This window comes from Euprymna scolopes, chromosome 44, assembly GCF_053919585.1.
Source record: "Euprymna scolopes isolate OS-2025 chromosome 44, ASM5391958v1, whole genome shotgun sequence".
Classification (NCBI taxonomy): domain Eukaryota; kingdom Metazoa; phylum Mollusca; class Cephalopoda; order Sepiida; family Sepiolidae; genus Euprymna; species Euprymna scolopes.
The window spans coordinates 17,771,190-17,791,951 of NC_136525.1; the positions used below are offsets into that span (position 1 = coordinate 17,771,190).

Sequence of the window (20,762 nt, forward strand, 5' to 3'; positions counted from 1 at the left end):
GTCAAAACATGACGCCTCCCCAAGACGAGAGACATTCATTTCAATTGATGCCAGATGAGGATCAGAGCGTTGATGATGTAAAGATAGAAGCTTGGTTTTAGATGCATTAAAAGTAACGAGCCACTCCTTTCCCTATTGTACCACGTGCTCAAGATCAGAGGAGAGAGAATCGGAGAGAACTTGGTCATTTACGGTCTTAGATGTGCTACCATAGATGGTAGTGCCATCAGCATAAATGTCTATGAATGATCTAAGGATGTGATTTGTAAGATCATTAATGTAGATCAGGAAAAGAGTTTGGTCCAGGATGAACCCCTGAGGGACTCCAGCATTAATACTGCATTAATCCCCCCTTCAGAAAATAACCATGTTCAAACAACGTGTGACATAAAAAATCATTTCATCTCAAACTTCATGCCATTTTTACGAGATACACATTTAGATAAGTCTGCTTAATGAACAAGAAAAAAACTAACGTTGGAACGATTTCAATTAAGATTTCTCTAGCACGTAAATAAATGTTATTTCATATCAAAACAGCGATCTCGAGTTCTTTATCAAGTGTCGTTATTTTCTGGGGTTATTCATATTTTTATTTTATGTATGTGAGGATGTGATTTGGTGAAAGCCTTCTGTTAGTCGGAGATCTCGTTAAATTTACTTTTAACGGTCCCACGAATACTCTATTTTTTTCGACTTCTACAGATTTCTGCACCTACAACTTCCATCTTAAAAGGCCCCGTCGGTGGGGCATTAGAATACGCCGACTGCCCCCCTGCAGAGGGTAAAAGTCCCTCAATGGGGGTCCTGGATATGACCTTAAACTATATCCAGTGGTAAAGGCCCCAGCTTGTGGGCTTTGGGGAGTGTGGAGCCACCCTTTAATTACCATTGCTCCCAGGTCCACTCTGACCCGGTGTGGTAGTACCTGTTAGGGTCCCAACTATGGGTTAAATAGAAACCGATGTGAAAACAACAAATATATTCTATTAAAAGAAAATTTTCTTCAAAATCTTTGGATTCGGCATTAAATAACCCGAAAAGGGTTGATATACCGTAAAACAAACAACCAACCAACCAACCAATCCATCTTAAAAATTGATAGATCCTGATCATGAATTGGTTATCCTACGGGACCACAGCCATCTTAACAATTCGTAATTCCAATTACAAAAGCAACACGCAACCTCTGCACAAGTAAAAATTTACTGAAAAATAATTAAATAAAAATGTAATTTATTGAACTTGTAGGAGAAAAAAGTTTAAGTGAAATTAAATTTCTCTGCCCCAAACAAAATAATTAAAAAAAAAAAAAATAAATAAAATGACACCTCCTTCTCGTTTAACGTGCACCACATTTATTTTTCAACAAAAATAACAAGATGAACAAGCAAAGGTCCGATCGGTAAGAGTTAAGAAATTATTATGATTAGAATGTTCAAAGCAGATAGAAAATTCCTTTATGGAATTATGTTAGATGAAAGTCCTTCGTTAAATCAATAAGATTAGCTGAAAGTCTTGTGCGAAAATAATGTCCTTATTTCAAGGTTTGTGCTTTAACTGGCGAAGTTCGCCTTATTCAAAAGTCCCATGAGGAAAGTAGTCCGTTGTTATTTATTCTTATAGAAAATGTACAGAATGGGTGCGTGTGTGCATAATTGTGAGTTTTGTTTGCCCGCGTGGCGTGTGTAATTATGGTTTCGACAGATTTAAAAACGATGAGATGAAAACGAGAGGCATGTTCTTGTCACATCGGGTTGAGAAGAGAAGAAAGAATGTTTCTTGCGTTTAAATACTTTTTGAACTGATTCCAGCACAAGATTGCTGTTACTGGCGTTTGGTTTTTGAAAAAGCGTTAAAAAAACAATCATCTAAATTTTCTCATTCGTCGCTTGTGTCACGTGGTACTGTCTTGAACTACGTCCGCCAGGAATATGTCCATTTTTACTTTTGTTGTTGTGAGAAAAGTGTGTGGGCGTATTTGAAATTATGTCGTTGCCGGAAGAACTTATTTTTGTGCAAATGCGCGGGGAAATTAAAATTAAACGTTCGCTTATTTGCGCGCAAGCGCGAATGACAGCACAAACAAGTCATTGAGTTTTATCGTATGTTTTGGCGTGAAAAAGTTGTACGATTGAGTATGACAAACTGATTTATCTCCCTTGATTTTTTTTTTTTTTTTTTTTTTTTTTTTTTAACAGAACGTAATTTTGGATGATTTTTATATCTAATACATCTACTAGATCATCAAAAAATGAAATGTATATTAAATTTTGTCATTCAGGTGTAAAATTGGATTCTTTGGACTGGAAGAAAGCAACCCATTTGGATGTATTTCCTGTTTCTGCTATGGTCACTCTTCATCCTGCAAGTCAGCGACCGGTTATTATGGCCGATCAATTTTGAGTCGATTTGATACAGGTAGGTTTATAATAAAGCAATGTTAATGAAATGTTACTTTGATAGAAGAGTTATTCCCATCCTTTTGGTTAGGTTTTTGGTCCATTTGAAGTCATTTGGTCCATTTGAAGTCATATGATGTAACAACCAAACTATTTGACGATCAATGACAATACAATTCCCAAGACAAAAAAATCCTGTGGGAGGCGGAAGCGATTTTATTCAATTACACAAAAATATGGTTCATTAAATGGTTAAAAAAATGTGAGAATGTATTTGGTAAATAAGAAAACTTAAAGCAATCAGATTTTTTTTTATTACATCGTTATTTTATTATTCTTGTCTTTTTTTTTTTTTTTTTTTTTTTTTTTTTTTTTTTTTATTTATTTATTTTTTTTTTAATTTTTTATTTATTTATTTATTTATTTATTTTGCTCTTTTATTTTTCCTTCTTTCTATTGGTTCTTTTATCCGCTTTTGGATTTTAGCTTTTATATAAAGCTCCATCCTCTTTTTCTCTCTTCCTTTCTATCTCTTTCTATCAACTCCTCTCTCTCTCTCTCTCTCTCTCTCTCTCTCTCTCTCTCTCTCTCTCTCTCTCTCTGTGTAGTTCACTTAATCACACATAAACAATACTCATATTTTATAGCATTTGTTTTAAGTTTGTGAATTTTCGTCTTTAGATTTTAAAATTTTTAGTTTTCTCAAATTTAAATAATTTTTGTTTATTTTAATTTTTTTTTTTTTTTTTTTTTTTTTTTTTTTTTTTTTTTTTTTCCTTTTTTATCAGGTCGTCAAAGATGGAAAGCCATTGATCGTTCCAATGTTGGCGTCAATACTCAGTTCAATGGCATTACCCGTAAACTTGGTGTGGCTGCCCAGGGACAGGAGTTTCTCTATTTTGTTGCTCCAGGTACGAAGCATTTTTACTTTAAATTTTGCTGTAATTTTGTTTGTATTTACTTAAAAATTTTTGGTTTCAATTATCTGTAATTATCGGAGGTATATATATATATATGGCAGAATTACGTTGACACACCGGTTCCCGTCAGATTACCGAAGTTAAGCAACGTTGAGCCTGGTCAGTACCAGGTGGGTGACCATTTGGGAAAGCGAGGTGCTGAATGTACTGCAAGATAAAATACAGGGTTGAGGAACTGGCGTAGTCTATCCTTCTCTAAAGAGTAAATGGGACTCTCTTTAGCCATAGTAGGCAACCCATCTAGTGATGACGTCACAATAAAAAATACCCTTAATAGCGACACATCAAGTATTCAGCTACCGACAAGATTTGAATTAGACTACAAACTCGTGTAGTGAGTTCAATTTTGGTTAGGGCCACGCTGGATGTATAGATCAGGGGTATTCTGAGACAAAAATTAACCAAACTCACTCTCAGATTTATGCACTAAAGTTCTGTAAATCTTAAAGAAAATCTGTTCAGCCATTTCGGAGTCTATTAGGAACAAGCTCTCTCTCTCTCTCTCTCTCTCACTCACACACACTTGCATTTATATAATTGGAGATAGATATATATTTTTCTTCGTTATCGAACTATAAAAAGGAATGCTGATGATAGTTGATCTCTCCTGAAATGTAATCTTGATTCTAAACCTTTAATGAAATTTTTCACTGCTCTAAGCTCATCCTTGTTTTAACCATTCATGAAAAATATTGGGGGGGGTCTCTCCTTTTCAAAAGGTGGCAAATTTGTCTCAAACATTCTATACACAATACCAATTCTCTATAAAGGCAACGAGTACAACTGTCCCAAACATGACTGCTCTTTCTCACAGTCCAGAAAAAGAGGAAGATTTGATCAGCTTATATGCTGGGGATGCGCCTCTATTACCGGAAACAATGAACTATTCCATGACGTCACTTCTGGGTAGTCGATGACAAGACACGCAAAGCGGATGATCGTTCACAACTAGTCCTGCCATGAGCAAAGATATTGTTTCAATTACCTCTTTTATGACGTTTGTGAATTTTTGAGATGAGGATTAGTTATTCATATCATTTGGATTCATCGGACTACTGTTCTCATCTTGGAGTGTGATTTTCGCAACGTTTCGGTCGATGTAACTTCCGACCTTCCTTAGGTGTATCTTGTGGAACTTGGGAATTTAGACAGAATTTCGAGCAGTACCCTTTGTTTACTTCATGGAGGTAGCACGTTCTTGTTCCGTCAGCCATGACTGGATAGAGGTCCTAAGTTATTTGAAATTGTATTTTTCGGTTGCCCCACACTGAGGAATGAACCTTCAACCTTCAGGAGAATATCACTTTTTACAATTGATTCTTCTAAGTACTCTAACCACTGCGACACTGGTCCTTGTGGACGTGTGGCAGTGTAGGCGACCGAAAAATATAATTGTGAATTACTTAGAACCTCTATCCAGTCATGGCTGACAGAACAAGAGCACGCTACCCCCGTGAAGTGAAGGGTTCTGCTCGAAATTCCGTCCAAATTCCTGAGTTCGACAGAAACATTCCAGAGTTCGACAAAATACAGTGTATTAAAGCCAGGTACGGCCAACGATGGAGTACTGTTGCCACATTTGGGCAGGAGCTGCTAGAAGCAGCTTATCCTGCCTTGACAGAGTTCAAAATAGACTTCGTAGCTTAGTGGGGGATGCCCTTTTCTCTTCCCTGCAACCTCTTTTCTGCAGAAGAGACGTTGCTAGTGTGTCTTTGCTTTATCATTATTTTCATGACAAGTGCTCGTCTGAGCTTCAATCTATGATCCCCCCTTGTCAAACTTTCACGAAAAACACTCGTCTAGCCAAAACCACTATCAATAATTTCCCACACTCTTTATCTGTGGCAAAACCTAAATGTAGATTCCATGAACAAAGTTTCTTTCTTAGAACTGCACACCTGTGGAATTCTCTTCCGATTGCCTGCTTTCCAGCTGACTACAATCTGATTGTTTTCAAGTCCAATCTAAACAAGTTTTTGATGAACCATCCCCCTAAGTAATTCGATTTACAAAATTTCCACTAATGTATACCCATTAACCCTTATCCTCAAGTGGCCTCCGGGCTTTGATAAGTGATGACTGTTTTTTTAGGTCGGAGGTTACATCGACCGAAACGTGAAACTCGCACTCATATTGGTGCCTATTTTCTGATGCCAAATCGATTCTTTTAATTGTCTTTTTTTTTTTTTTTTTTTATCTGATTTTGTTTCAAGTAAAATCTTCCATTGCTGGAAATATTAATAAATATTCATTGATTATAAAAAATACAATTAAAGCTAAAATCGATAGATCATCCTCCAAAATTGTATTTTGACATTTTTTACGAAAATATTTGCGTATTTAACAAGTGTTTTTACGAAAATCGGGGAAAATAACAATGTTATAGTTAAATAATTAGAAATTTATAAAGAATCGGTAATTTAGCACAGAGTCGGTAATTGTATCAGAATCTGGAAAAACATTGGAATCGTGCCATCACTACTAATAACTTCCTGTCTAACACAATATCTCTACGCGTAGCCTTACTGTAGCAGTCTGTAGTGGAGAGCCATCCTCATCTTGTAATAAGGAAAACTGTCAAAAAAAACAAAATAAAATAACAAAATAAACACCACAGGGTGAAAAAGGAAATCATCCAATTACAAATATTAAATGTAATTGTCCCAAGCAGTATTTAACATCAACCCCGTCAGAGAAACTGTAAAAAGAAAGAAAAAAATTATATAAAAAGTTGGTAATACCAATCCAGTCAAGATCAGCAGTTCTTTTCCCGTGTCAAGACAAAAAGTCGTGATTGAAGAATTCAAAGACATTCAGTAAATTTTATAAAAAAAACTAAAATTCTGATATCTGCTTATTTTGTTACTAGCAGAACCTATTGAAATTCCACAGAGAACTCCTTCATATGTAATTGATATTGATGTTGGTATTCTGTAGATGTTCAGTGTAAATGGAGACGCTCTGATATTATTGTAGCTCTTTTGTTAAAGCTGCAAATGTATTTATCTAAGTTAGCAGGGATGCCCAGCGTAGTCAGATAATAAAATACGCTTAAATATGATGTTTTAATTCTTGCAGATTTCGTATATATTGTTATAGTTAATGTTCTATCGATTTTTATATATTATAAAGTTGCAATTTCAAAAAATGAAAAATATATCTATATGACTTGGGTTCATCAGCTTGAATCGAAACGGAAACCAAAACTTATTAAGAATTCTTGATAAAATTATTTTTAAAATATAGATTATTGGAGTACTATTAGCTATAACCGAAACCAAAACTTATGAGGAATTATTGGTAAAATTATTTATGACAAGAAATGGAAGTACATAACAATTAAACAACCCAGATGTAAGCGTGACACACAAAATAACACGCTATCGTATTAATATATAGATAAATATATTCGAGCGATATTTCTGACAAAGAGAGAATTACCATTTTCTGGGTCAGAATCTATTATTGACATTTTTTTTTTTTTTTACTTTGTAGTATTTAGTCTTCTTACATCAAATGGCTTAATGCCTAGTCTGGAGCGATTTCCATTAAAAAAAAAATTGTCATATATTCCTGCGATGGGAAGTAAAGAAGTGTCTACCCTCTTCTGATACCAAACATATGCGGATCGGCAATGGAAAAGAGCGAGGGTCGCTAGGTGTATCAGAATTTTTGTATGAATTTTTGACACCCCTAACACGAAACTGCGAATAAAATATAAAAAAAAACTCGTAATTTCTCTTTTAAAAGTGGGTTGTTTATTTTCTTTATTGGTTATACTTCCAAAATAAACTATTAAAGTTGTTTTAAAAGTAATAGAAATTTTTTTTTTCTTTTAAAACAGTAATGAATTTTACGAGTTCAATATTTTTCAATTTTAAACTTTAAAAATCTATCAAAATTTTTCTATTGATTCTATTTTTACGATATTTTCAGGGTCAATGTGAAATTTTATGCTCTTTCCAATAAACCGAATATAATATTTTAGACAAACGTTTGTTTTTTTTAATTCACGCCCCCCCCCCATTTTCAAGTGTCTATTAAAAAGTAAATAATTAATTTACTCACCAAAGTTTTATATATCACAAATTGAAGAGAAAAGGTCAATAAATAATATATTCAAATTTAAAACAAAAAAAAAGTGGTGTTTTTTAGAAATTTACATGTGAAGTTCGAAGTTTAAAACCTTTTTTTTTTTTTTTTTGAAACCACGTTGTTTATTTTCTTTTGTTTTTTTAATGAAACCTTGGTTCTTGCTCCTTTAATTGAAAAGAAAATTAGGGCTTGAATTACATTTTTCGAGGAGTTATAAGCTTGGAAAGACGGGGTGGAATTATTCACTATTTTTCACGAAATTTCTGACACACCTCGTGTTGTCTTGTTCATCAGCGATTGAACCCAGAGCATTCCACTTACAACGGAGAATCTGCTTTTGTACGATGAGAGCTCACTTAGACAATATTAGTATTCAGTACTTTAGTCGACAAATCGATTTTTTTTAATATGTCGTTTTAAGCAAAAACAATATTACGCTCTTAATTGTCATGTCGAAAATAATTCCGAAAATTCAAGTAGAACAACTATTGTTTTTTTGTTTGTTTTTTTTTTTGTTGTTTTTTAGTAAAAAAAAAAAAAAAAGTACATCATGAACAAGTAATCTAAAATATTTGTTCCGAATTATGTCCCCTGTGTATGAACTCTTCATTGTCTAAAGTGTCTAAGAAAAATGCAACTTTACCCAATTTTTCGTAAAGAATTTCACTATAAATAACTTTGTACTCCATGAATTTTCGTGGTTTTTGGATATATTACTATTTTCTACATGAAAATTACGTACGCAATTTTTAAAAAATTATTTTTTATTTCTTTATTTTATTTTTATTATTATATATACTTTTTTTTGCTTAGAACGACATATTTTAAAACAATATACTCTATTTTAACAAGCACGGAGTATATTTTTGCATGGTGTAGCGGATCAGGGTATAATACCCTAGCTCGCCACAAAAAAATAATGAAACAAATGGAATTGAAGGAAACAAAGACTCAATTGATGGATAAGATAAACGTCGTTTATTTGCTGTTGAAAGAATGAACGTTTTAGTTATAACATGTGTTCATGTCCGCGCGTGTGTAACCAATGTTCGTTGCGGGGTTGGTGTTGTAGCAAGAATAGGAAATGTGTGTTCATCTCACTATCGTTTGTTCGCGCGTGGGAAGAGAAATAAGTGTTGTAGTGGAAATGAGAATGCTAGTCCAGCGTGTAGACAAAGACAAAGAATGAGATATGAGAGTTGACATCAGTTAGTAGTCAGCTACGCGAAGGTGTTCTCAGGGACCAGTAGTAGATAGAGTGGGAATGTGTACATACAGTCTGTTAGCTCGTGCCCCATACATAGTCGCAGGGGCGTGACGCGCACGAGCGTGCGCATCCCGAAAGGGAGGCGGCTGGTTAGCCAACCTCTCTGGTCGAGAGGTGGTCCTAAAAAGGGTTAGAAACAGCTTGTCTCTTTGTTTTATACTCGTTTCCGGTGGTGTTTTGCGCATGTGTATATTTCCCCAGAAAGCGGAAGTGACGTCGTCCATGTGTGCGTTCGTGTGCGCGTGTATATGTGTGCGTTAGCGTGTGTGTATATACCGTGAATGTGAGTGTATGTACGCGAACGTGAATATGTGTACATGTGTGGACGTGGGCGCGTATGTTTGTGCGCGCGTATGTATATGACATAGCTTGAAATGTGAATGTGTGTTTTTGTGTGAGACTTGAAAAAGGCTCGTACAATGGGCAAGTTTTTATTGAAATAAATCAAGGAGGAACTTTTCTCTCGGGGGCAGAGTACAGTTGGCGTCATTTCTGTTCGGTTTAGCGATTAATGAGCTTTGTGTTTATGGAGAATTAATTATAATTCGAAAGACGGACAATTTTTTTATTTTATGTGTGCGTGCATTTACAAAAAAAAAAAAAACAAACAAAAAAAAAATGTATAAAAACATAAGCTCGACACTTGTACAAAATGATAACGAATTTTTTTTTTTTTTTTTTTTTTTTTTAATTTTGACCCCTTAAAAACTATTTTAACCAGCTTAAGATCCGTAAAAGAACGGTCCGTAAAAAATCCAATTATATGAGGCCCCCAGCGCCGCTCTGCAACTTGTAGTTTCGGAAAAGATAAAATTTGAAAATATGGCGACAGACATACGAAGTTTTATAAATTAGATTTTTTTCTTTTTGGTCTCTTGGTCTTACTGAATTCTAGAATGAGAATTCATCTAGTCTGGTGGAGTATCCAGCTTCATGTTATTACTTGAGGTAAAATCAGTTGGAGATACAACATTCCTTGTAAAAGATAGTGTGAGTTAGCCATACCGAGGAGATCTTATTTGAGCTGGGAATACTGTGATTTGGTCAGGATTTACTTGTAAAGGGAAAAGTATACTCATGCCAGGTTGTCCTTACAAACTCCCAGTACAGAGAGACTCGAGGATAGTCTCTAGTAAGCATTCAAGTTCTCTCCATATAGGTAGGTATAATATATATATAATATATATATATATATATATATATATATATATATATATAGAGAGAGAGAGAGAGTCATCCGCATACAGTACTGTTTCGTTGTATCACAACTCCTCAGTGTGGCTAGATATACAACTTTCCCTAGCCGTGGATCGAACCTACAACCGTCACATTGACAGTCGGCAGCTCTCATCGGATCACGAATTAGTGCCGTAAATATTTCTCTTCGAGTGTGTATTAAATTCACGCAACAGTGCTCAAACCATTAGTTTGTTTACAAACAAATCAATCGTGCGCTTAGCTTAAATATGCGTCGGGTGAAAATATATCTACAAAGTGCTAAACCCAAAGAGAGGGAGGGGGGGAGCTGTAATTGTCATCCACATAGTTCTAATGTTTGCGTGAAAAAAAAAAAATTTTTTTTCAAACTTTATTCGATCCTAAAGCGTGTATTATTTGTTGTTGTTGTTTTTTTTTGGGGGGGGGATCTCGGTGCTTCTACATTATTGGGACAAGATTTTGTAGTCGTCAATAAATGGAGTTTTCAGATAAAAAAACAATGGTTTCAACTTATTTAATCGTGTTAGCAGTTGAAAAAATGCCGCCATCTTGTTTTACTCAAAACGGAAAAATCACCTTGTTGAACTCCTGTTTTACGATCGTTTTCATTAAATTCTATTTTTTTTTTTCTTTAATAAAAAATGTTCTTATCGATTTTTGTAATTTTTGGATACAATCATCTTAAAAATATGATGAATACGTAGATACCATTGGTTTCTTGTGAATTTTTTTTTACGATTTTCGAAAATCCCGTCTCAATTCTACATAAGTGCTTTCTTTTCTTTTTTTTTTTCAATAAAAAAACAATAAAAACAATTTTGTGGACGATTTCAGCCTTGTTCATCGAGTTATATATTTCTTCATTATCGAGCTAATGAATTTATAATATTGACACCATTATACTAGGTTTAGCATTTTTTTTTTTTTGTTTTGTTCTTTGTCTCCGAAATCAAGGGACTCTGAGTCTGACTTTAATAATTGCCATCGTTGTGTTTTGGAGAACTCTTAATATAGGGTCGGACTTTTTTGTGCACATTTTTAACTGTTCACTTTTCACAACCAAACCTCATTTAAAATATTTCAATTCTAATGGAATTTTCCACCATTCTAGCCTTCCATAAAAATACCGTTTTTAACATTTTTTTTTTCACACAGCCACATCCAATGTTGCTGCACCAATTTTACATCTTTTTCTAAAACCTTCCGTGTTTTTTTTTTTTCAGATCGATATTTGGGTGACCATCGCTTCAGTTACAATCAGTACCTGTCCTTCAAATTCCAAATCGGAGAAGACCAAGCACGAGCTTCCAGAGCGGACATTGTTCTGGAAGGTGGAAATGGCCAAATGGTTTCGCTGCCCATCTACGCACAGAAGAACCCAATCCCGAAGGTCACGGAACAGGAATACAGGTTCCGTCTTCATGAACATCCAGACTACGAATGGCAGCCTCATCTTCAATCGGAGGACTTCATTACGTTGTTGTCCAATTTGACGGCCATTAAAATTAGAGGAACTTATAATGCCGATGGTATGTAAACTCCACTCGAGTTAAACGAGACGTTTAGAATGTTAAGTTTTTCCTTTTTTTTATTTTCCTTTTCTTTTTTCCTTTTCTTTTTTTCCTTTTTTTTCCTTTTTTTATTTTCCTTTTCTTTTCCTTTTTTTTTTATTTTCCTTTTTTTTTTTATTTTCCTTTTTTTTTATTTTCCTTTTTTTATTTTCCTTTTTTTATTTTCCTTTTTTTATTTTCCTTTTTTTATTTTCCTTTTATTTTCCTTTTATTTTCCTTTTATTTTCCTTTTTTTATTTTCCTTTTCTTTTTTCCTTTTATTTTCCTTTTTTTATTTTCCTTTTCTTTTTTCCTTTTTTTTTTCCTTTTTTTATTTTCCTTTTTTTTTCCTTTTTTTTATTTTCCTTTTTTTATTTTCCTTTTTTTTTATTTTCCTTTTTTTTTATTTTCCTTTTTTTTTATTTTCCTTTTTTTTTATTTTCCTTTTTTTTATTTTCCTTTTTTTATTTTCCTTTTTTTATTTTCCTTTTTTCCTTTTTTTAATTTTCCTTTTTTTAATTTTCCTTTTTTTAATTTTCCTTTTTTTAATTTTCCTTTTTTTAATTTTCCTTTTTTTAATTTTCCTTTTTTTAATTTTCCTTTTTTTAATTTTCCTTTTTTTAATTTTCCTTTTTTTAATTTTCCTTTTTTTAATTTTCCTTTTTTTAATTTTCCTTTTTTTAATTTTCCTTTTTTTTAATTTTCCTTTTTTTTAATTTTCCTTTTTTTTAATTTTCCTTTTTTTTAATTTTCCTTTTTTTAATTTTCCTTTTTTTTAATTTTCCTTTTTTTAATTTTCCTTTTTTTAATTTTCCTTTTTTTAATTTTCCTTTTTTTAATTTTCCTTTTTTTAATTTTCCTTTTTTTAATTTTCCTTTTTTTAATTTTCCTTTTTTTAATTTTCCTTTTTTTAATTTTCCTTTTTTTAATTTTCCTTTTTTTAATTTTCCTTTTTTTAATTTTCCTTTTTTTAATTTTCCTTTTTTTAATTTTCCTTTTTTTAATTTTCCTTTTTTTAATTTTCCTTTTTTTAATTTTCCTTTTTTTAATTTTCCTTTTTTTAATTTTCCTTTTTTTAATTTTCCTTTTTTTAATTTTCCTTTTTTTAATTTTCCTTTTTTTAATTTTCCTTTTTTTAATTTTCCTTTTTTTAATTTTCCTTTTTTTAATTTTCCTTTTTTTAATTTTCCTTTTTTTAATTTTCCTTTTTTTAATTTTCCTTTTTTTAATTTTCCTTTTTTTAATTTTCCTTTTTTTTAATTTTCCTTTTTTTTATTTATTTTTTTATTTATTTTTTTATTTATTTTTTTATTTATTTTTTTATTTATTTTTTTATTTATTTTTTTATTTATTTTTTTTATTTTTTTTTTTTATTTTTCTTTTCCTTTTTCTTTTCCTTTTTCTTTTCCTTTTTCCTTTTTTTTCTTTTCCTTTTTTTTCTTTTTTTTCTTTTCCTTTTTTTTCTTTTCCTTTTTTTTCTTTTCCTTTTGTTTCTTTTCCTTTTGTTTCTTTTCCTTTTTTTTCTTTTCCTTTTGTTTATTTTCCTTTTGTTTATTTTCCTTTTGTTTATTTTCCTTTTGTTTATTTTCCTTTTGTTTATTTTCCTTTTGTTTATTTTCCTTCTTCTTTTTTTTCTTTTTTTTTCTTTCTTTTTTTTTCTTTTTTTTTCTTTTATTTTTTTTTCTTTTATTTTTTTTTTATTTTTTTTTCTTTTATTTTTTTTTCTTTTATTTTTTTTTCTTTTATTTTTTTTTCTTTTATTTTTTTTTCTTTTTTTTCTTTTTTTTCTTTTTTTTCTTTTTTTTTCTTTCTTTTTTTTTTTTTTTCTTTCTTTTTTTTTTTTTTTCTTTTTTTTTCTTTTTTCTTTCTTTTTTTTCTTTTTCTTCTTTTTCTTTTTTTTTCTTTTTTTTCTTTATTTTCTACTAGCCTTTCTATTTTTTATTTTAAAAAATTATTTATTGTAAAAATAAACAAAACATTTTCGATTTTAAAAATGTAAACTATTTTTAAACTTAAGAAACATTTTTATTTTCTATTATGTTCTACTCATTTCTGAAAAAAAGGATTTATAATTGCAAAGAATTTAACAAAAAAATCTGCTGGAGCAAATTATTCTTTAATTTGTCGAGCCTAAATATCATAGAGGATCAATAGGAGCAGTTGTCGTACATTTCTCATGCCTTAATTTGTCGTCGATAAGAAATGAAATCAGAATTCAATCAAAATCGAATTAAAAAAACAGTAATTTTTCTATTTCAGGAACTGGCTACATCGATGACGTAAAAATGGAGACAGCTTGGCTTGGGTTTAACGGCGGCAAAGTTGCGACTTGGGTTGAGGAGTGTACGTGTCCGACTGCGTATCTTGGTGAATATTGCCAGTCTTGTTCCCCCGGATACCGGAGAGACCCACCCAATGGAGGTCCATTTGCTCGCTGTGTTCCCTGCGAATGCAATGGACATTCAGACGACTGTGATGTGAACACAGGTAATCAACATCCGCATCGTGTTACAACTCCTACTATATACAACAATAGAATTATCCTCTTTACCTCTTTTCTTTCTCTCTCTCTTGTTTTCGCTTTCTGTTTCTGCCTTTTTCTTTTTTCTCTTTATTTTTTTCTCTCTCTCCATATCTTTCTCCCCCTTTCTTTCTATTTCTTTTTCAAAGACCAAATGTAACTTCAATGAACAAAGTTTCTCTCCTAAAGCATACAATCTGGACTTGCTGCCTGGAGATACCGGCTGGATATGACCTTAAACTATATCCAGTGGTGAGGTCCCATCTTGCGGGCTTTGGGGAGTGTGGAGCCACCCTTTAATTGCCATTGCTTCTAGGTCCACTCTGACCCGGAGTGGTAGTACCTGTTAGGGTCCCAACTATGGGTTAAATAGAAACCGACTTGAAAAAAAAAACAAATATATTCTATTAAATTTGTTTTTCTTCTGAATAACTGGATTCGGCATTAAATAACCCGAAAAGGGTTGATATGCCGTAAAACAAAAACCAACAACCAATCCTGATCTAAAATACACTACATCAACGAACTTTCCTTTCTCTCTTGTGTGTGTGTGTGTTCGTTCGCTAGACTGGAAAATGGCTTGCGTGTCAAGCAATTAGTGAGAACAAGAAAAATGGCCACAAATTGACATCTAAATCTTTGAAGTTTCAATAATGACTTTATAAAACAAAATACTGTTTGAAACCCACCCAATAAATGTCACCGTAACATTTATTGGGTGGTTTTCAAACAGTATTTTGTTTGATGTTTGATTGTTTGATGTTTGACGTTTGTTTGTTTGACGTTTGTTTGTTTGACGTTTGTTTGTTTGACGTTTGTTTGTTTGATGCTTGTTTGTTTGATGCTTGTTTGTTTGATGCTTGTTTGTTTGATGCTTGTTTGATGTTTGACGTTTGTTTGTTTGATGCTTGTTTGTTTGTTTGATGCTTGTTTGTTTGTTTGATGCTTGTTTGTTTGTTTGATGCTTGTTTGTTTGTTTGATGCTTGTTTGTTTGTTTGATGCTTGTTTGTTTGTTTGATGCTTGTTTGGATGTTTGATGCTTGTTTGGATGTTTGTCGTTTGTTTGACGTTTGTTTGTTTGTTTGACGTTTGTTTGTTTGTTTGATGCTTGTTTGTTTGTTTGATGCTTGTTTGTTTGTTTGATGCTTGTTTGTTTGTTTGATGCTTGTTTGTTTGTTTGATGCTTGTTTGTTTGTTTGATGCTTGTTTGTTTGTTTGATGCTTGTTTGTTTGATGCTTGTTTGTTTGACGTTTGTTTGTTTGATGTTTGTTTGTTTGATGTTTGTTTGTTTGATGTTTGTTCGTTTGTTTTATTTAAGTCCTTATTGAAACTTAGGTGTCAATTCGCAGCCTTTTTTTTTTGTTGTTCTCGCGTAACACTCGCCACTGTTTTTTGAACCGAACAAACATTTTAGAGTGAGTAAAACTGCTAAAAACTTTTTCAGCTAGGTAGAAGATACTATTTATTTGTTATATATTTGCTTTTTTTTTTTTTTTAACTTTTTCGTACCAACGTGTATTGCAAAACACCCCCAAATAACGTTATTTAGACAACCATTCTTAACATAGGGAGTTAGGAGAGATGTGAGTGGACTTTAACTAATCCGTACTTTTACATAATTTAATAAACAAAAGATGCTGTAAAACTTTAATTACCACGTGAAGTCATGAGGAAACTGGGGAAGTATTATTCGTTACTAGCAATTCATCCCAGCTTTACTCGGGCTCTATGCATTGTTCATAACTTATATATATATATATATAATTAAAAAGTTTGACTCGTGACCAGGTAACCTACATTTAAAATTTCAAGTGTTTGGACCCAAAATTGGCGGAGGAGTTTGGTAGAGTCTGCAAAGATCAACTCTTTCAAGCTGATTAAAAAAGCTTGCTGCAAGTCTGAATACTCTTTATGTAAAGTTTCAAATGTTTCTGTGGTCTCTACAAAATTGCTCAGCCAATTCTTGGTCTAAACATTTGAAATTTTACATAAAGTGTATTCAGACATAGGGCAAGCTTTTTTTTTTTTTTTTTGGCCGCTTTGGCGAATTTTGCCAAGGTGTCAAAGTTCAAAAGATTTAACCTTTGCAGTCTCTAGCAAACTATTCAGCCAATGTTGGGTCTAAACAATCAATCTGATGTAATATCCTTTCGTTTTTCTGTTTTTATAGGTCGCTGTATCTGTAAGCACAATACTGAGGGCCGTAACTGTGAACGCTGTCTTGAAGGGTTTTATGGAGATGCTAGGCAGGGTACGGCCAACGACTGTAAACCTTGCCCGTGCCCCAATAATGGTACTTGTCAGCAATTCCAAAACGAAGAAGTTGTCTGCACCAGCTGTCCTGATGGCTATGGAGGTAACTGATCTTTTTTTTTCTTCACCATCCTTATGAAAGGGATAATTTGAATATTCTATAATCCACAAAATAGCATCTAAATTTTACTTTGGCACTTGTACAGTTTAATCAAGACATCAAAAAATGAAAATATCGAAAAAAGGTTATATTGTACGTGTCCGTTATGGAATGAAGTTTTCCAAAAAAAAATCACTTAATTTCATCAAGTAGTTTTTTTTTTTTGTTTTTTTTTTACTGCGAAGAAACAATTTATGATACTTAGCAAAAGGTTCGATTTTTAGAAAGAAAAGCTAGTATTAAAGATGGGGAGGGAGTTATCTCCCCATGGCGTTTTCAAAAAATTCAAAGATGGCTACCTTCAATGTGCTGTCATAAAAACGTTTTTCCGCTGTAAAAAAAAAATACTCTATCAAATTAAGTGAAAATTTATTTTTTTCAGATATCTTCAATCCAAAACCGATATGTACAATATAACCATTTTTCGATATTTTCATGTTTAATGTCTTGATTAAACTATACAAGTACCTTTTTTTTATATACAGGAGAGATAGTTTTTTTTTTTTTTTTAGAAAATTTTAAGTTGAAATACTAATATCTGACTTGATGAACCATCGGACACGGTTTACAACTTAAAATAAAAGAAAACTCTGTACAGTGTTTTTGAGTCTAGGGTTATTAAACATGCAATATATATTAATAAAATAAAATTCGCAGTTTACAAAAAAAAAAAAAAATTTTATTGTACATAAAAACCAAGTACGAAAAAAAAATAGCAGGATGTAAGACTCACGGAGGAGTCACCAATATAGTACTGCCCCGACGGGTCACCAATTATAGGAACTCCGAGTCGTCAGGATTAATTTTAAAAAGCATTTGGTTCGCATGTGAAGAATATTAGTTTAAATCGTTCCAACATAATTGTTTTCTTGTGCAGAGTGTTTGTAATGCAGGATTAGTGAAGTGTGGATTTTGTGAAAGTGGCACAAGGTTTGAATTTAGTGATTTTTATGATCAGTGTTACACGTGACTCCGAATTAATGTGATTGTTTTTTTAGAGGATAACCGTCCATAATCATGCGTGAAAGCGCGGGTTTGTGTTCATCACACAAGAGTAGTTTGAAATAAAATTGTTTACAAAAGAAAATTAAAAAAAAGAAAATTAAATTCCCATTCGGTGTGGTAACTTTCCATGATGAGAATTAAGGTTTATGTGCATGACGCGTGCACAGTCATGTTGGGTGATTTAACACCTCAAGAATGGAGTTCCCTTCAACACGTGCTGTGGTTGAGTTTGGAGGGAAAAACTGATTTGATTTTTTGCATCAAATCTTTAAATAGAAATGTTCTCGAATGTTCCAGCCAGCTTTGTTTTTTTGTTGTTTTTTTTTTTTACACGGTGGTCACCACTTATCAAGGCCCAGAAACCACTCAGGGATAAGGGTTATTGCAAGTATAATACGTTAGTGTGGAGATTTAATGAAGTGTTTACTTAAGAGGGCGGTTCATTAGGAATTTGTTGGATCTTTATACGAGAAAATGTAACATAGTTCCTTATTCCATGTGTGCAAGTGATCACATCATGACGTTATGTGCTTGTGCGTTCTTCGTACGCATGGGCATTGAAAACGGTAATTGCTATGAATGTTCCTGCCGGATATTTGTTCCGGCCATATGTAGCAGTCGCTACAAGGGTTTTCAAATTGAGGAATCGAATAGAAGTGAATTCAGTGTTACAGATTAAGTAACCAAAGAATGTCAAAACCGGAAGTCGTTTGGGTTGGTAAATGCGTGAAATGGCCTAATTCCTTATAGCATTATCTCCTGACCAGAATTAGGTTTTAATTTTAATTTTTCATTTCCACCTCCCCCCCTTTTTTTAATCATCACAAGCAATAAGTACGAATTCTTAATTTTATTTCTTTTTTGTTATTAAATAATTTTGTTTCCTTTTCTATTATTAAATACCAGGTGACCTTTGTAATATTTGCTTGGACGGTTATTATGGTGACCCAGCCGGAAAGCATGGACCGAAAACTCCATGTCAACGATGCAACTGTAATGACAATATTGATCTTAACAGCGTTGGAAATTGCAATACGTGAGTAACGATTAGTCTTTTATGAATTTTGTGCAAAAAATCGACAAAGTTTGAGACAAGGATTGATTATTCATATTATTTGGAGATTCTTCAAACTACTGTTCTCATCTCAATAAAAACGAATTGTTCTTTGAACCACTATATATATATATATATATATATATATATATATATATATATATATTATTCAATTTAATAAAAAAATATATTCCTGAAAGCTGAAATTGTTAAGGCTTTGTGTCATGAAGCAGTATACCCTTATGTAATAGTGCGCATATGGGAGCGTGTTAGAAAATCAGCAGCAGCCTATGATAGCTGACTAGCGAAACTATTAGCAGCAGCCATCTTAGCACATATGCAAATTAAGCAAGTGCACATGTGCTGACGTCGTGGAAATGGGAAGAAAAGACAGAAAATATGCAACGTGTGAAAATGAGAGCAAGAAAGCGCTGGCTTTGGCCAACGTCAGGTGACGGGGAGGGAGACTTTTAAAAAGCATGTGATATGGCAGAGCATTGTAAAACACATTGGTGTGCAAAAACGCTTTTGAAAGATAATGAAATGCGTTAATCTTGGAAGAATCACAAATAAATGCTTTTCATTTGCACCAAGTCGAATTTTTATTTCTTTCCTTTTTTTTTTTTTGTCCCTTTGCACTAGTACCAGTGGTACCAGACAACGTGTGGGTCCAAGTGGTTGAAATGTAACGACGTGGGTCAAAGTGTAACGGTCATGTTACAATTGTAAAATCCAAACTTTAACAATTTCAGCTCATGTCTTTCAATCGTAGATATGTCCCTTTTCTTTCTATGATTCATATATGCTTCCTTTATTTTATTCTTTAGTTCTCACATTCCATGAGCGATGTTTTTGACAAAGAGGGAAGAATTAATGCTTTCTGGGCTGAAATTTATCTAACACTTATCATTGGTTACTTTTTGTTTTGTTTTTAGCTCTTATTAAATGGCTTCATGCCTTGTCTGAAGCGATTTTCATGAAAAAAATTACTGAAATATTTATCCAATTTTTAAAAAGAACAAAAGCAGTCATCTATTATATAAAATGAAGTTTTCTGTATGTATGTGTGTACATTCAAATAAAAAATACAAAACAAACACCTACAAAGTTGGTTTATTTTTTGTCGGTGAGTTTTTTAGTGTTACGAATTTATTTGGAAATAAATTGTGGATGTATTCACCGAGGAATCTATTATGTAAAGCAGCTGTGACTGTGTATGTCTATCAGGAGAGGAATGGGCTAGGTGGTGGATAAAGAGGAGAGAAAGATAACGATAGAGAAATAGAGGTTTTAGTAGAAATGAGTTGCATTTTAGCCCAGGCAACGCTGGATAACCTTGCTAGTAATGAATAAAGATGACCTTTTTTTTTTCTTCAGGATCACTGGTGAATGCTTGAAATGCCGTTACAACACTGTCGGGTTCTTCTGTGAAAAATGTCTGTCAGACTATTATGGAGATGCCCTGGCACTTCCCAAAGGACAGTGCAAACGTGAGCCACACTTCTCTCCTATGCACTTCCTCACCCCTTTCTTTCTTGATCTTTCTCGCGGAACCTTCTTTCCCTGTCTCTCTCGCAGGACTCTTTTTCAAACGCTTTCTCTTCCATGCACCCTCTCTTATGACCACTCTCTCTCTATCTCTCTCTCTCTCTCTCTATATATATATATATATATATATATATATATATATATCTCTATCTCTATCTCTCTCTCTATCTCTATCTCTCTCTCTATCTCTATCTCTCTCTCTATCTCTATCTCTCTCTATCTCTATCTCTCTCTCTATCTCTATCTCTCTCTCTATCTCTCTCTCTCTCTATCTCTATCTCTCTCTCTCTCTATCTCTCTCTATGTATATCTCTATCTCTCTCTCTGTATATCTCTATCTCTCTCTCTGTATATCTCTATCTCTCTCTCTGTATATCTCTATCTCTCTATGTATATCTCTATCTCTCTATGTATATCTCTATCTCTCTCTATCTCTCTATGTATATCTCTATCTCTCTCTATCTCTCTATATCTCTCTATATCTCTCTCTATCTCTCTATATCTCTCTCTATCTCTCTATATCTCTCTCTATCTCTCTATATCTCTCTCTATCTCTCTCTATCTCTCTCTATCTCTCTATCTCTCTCTATCTCTCTATCTCTCTCTATCTCTCTATCTCTCTCTATCTCTCTATCTCTCTCTATCTCTCTATCTCTCTCTATCTCTCTATCTCTCTCTATATCTCTCTATCTCTCTCTATCTCTCTC

The 20,762-nt window shown here is 32.8% G+C and overlaps 1 protein-coding gene and 1 pseudogene across 1 annotated transcript in view; both read left to right on the forward strand.

The window, feature by feature from the left end:
- Positions 1-20,762, forward strand: part of LOC145268713 (laminin subunit gamma-1-like) — a 283,372-nt gene that overhangs the window by 207,236 nt on the left and 55,374 nt on the right. Inside the window, exons 8-14 of the mRNA XM_080124256.1 lie at positions 2,285-2,421; positions 3,191-3,313; positions 11,186-11,491; positions 13,772-13,999; positions 16,206-16,391; positions 18,360-18,489; positions 19,885-19,997. Of these exons, the coding sequence (XP_079980382.1) occupies positions 2,285-2,421; positions 3,191-3,313; positions 11,186-11,491; positions 13,772-13,999; positions 16,206-16,391; positions 18,360-18,489; positions 19,885-19,997 (1,223 nt within the window). The remainder of the gene's footprint in view (positions 1-2,284; positions 2,422-3,190; positions 3,314-11,185; positions 11,492-13,771; positions 14,000-16,205; positions 16,392-18,359; positions 18,490-19,884; positions 19,998-20,762) is intronic.
- LOC145269006 (5S ribosomal RNA) lies at positions 3,413-3,529 on the forward strand (annotated as a pseudogene).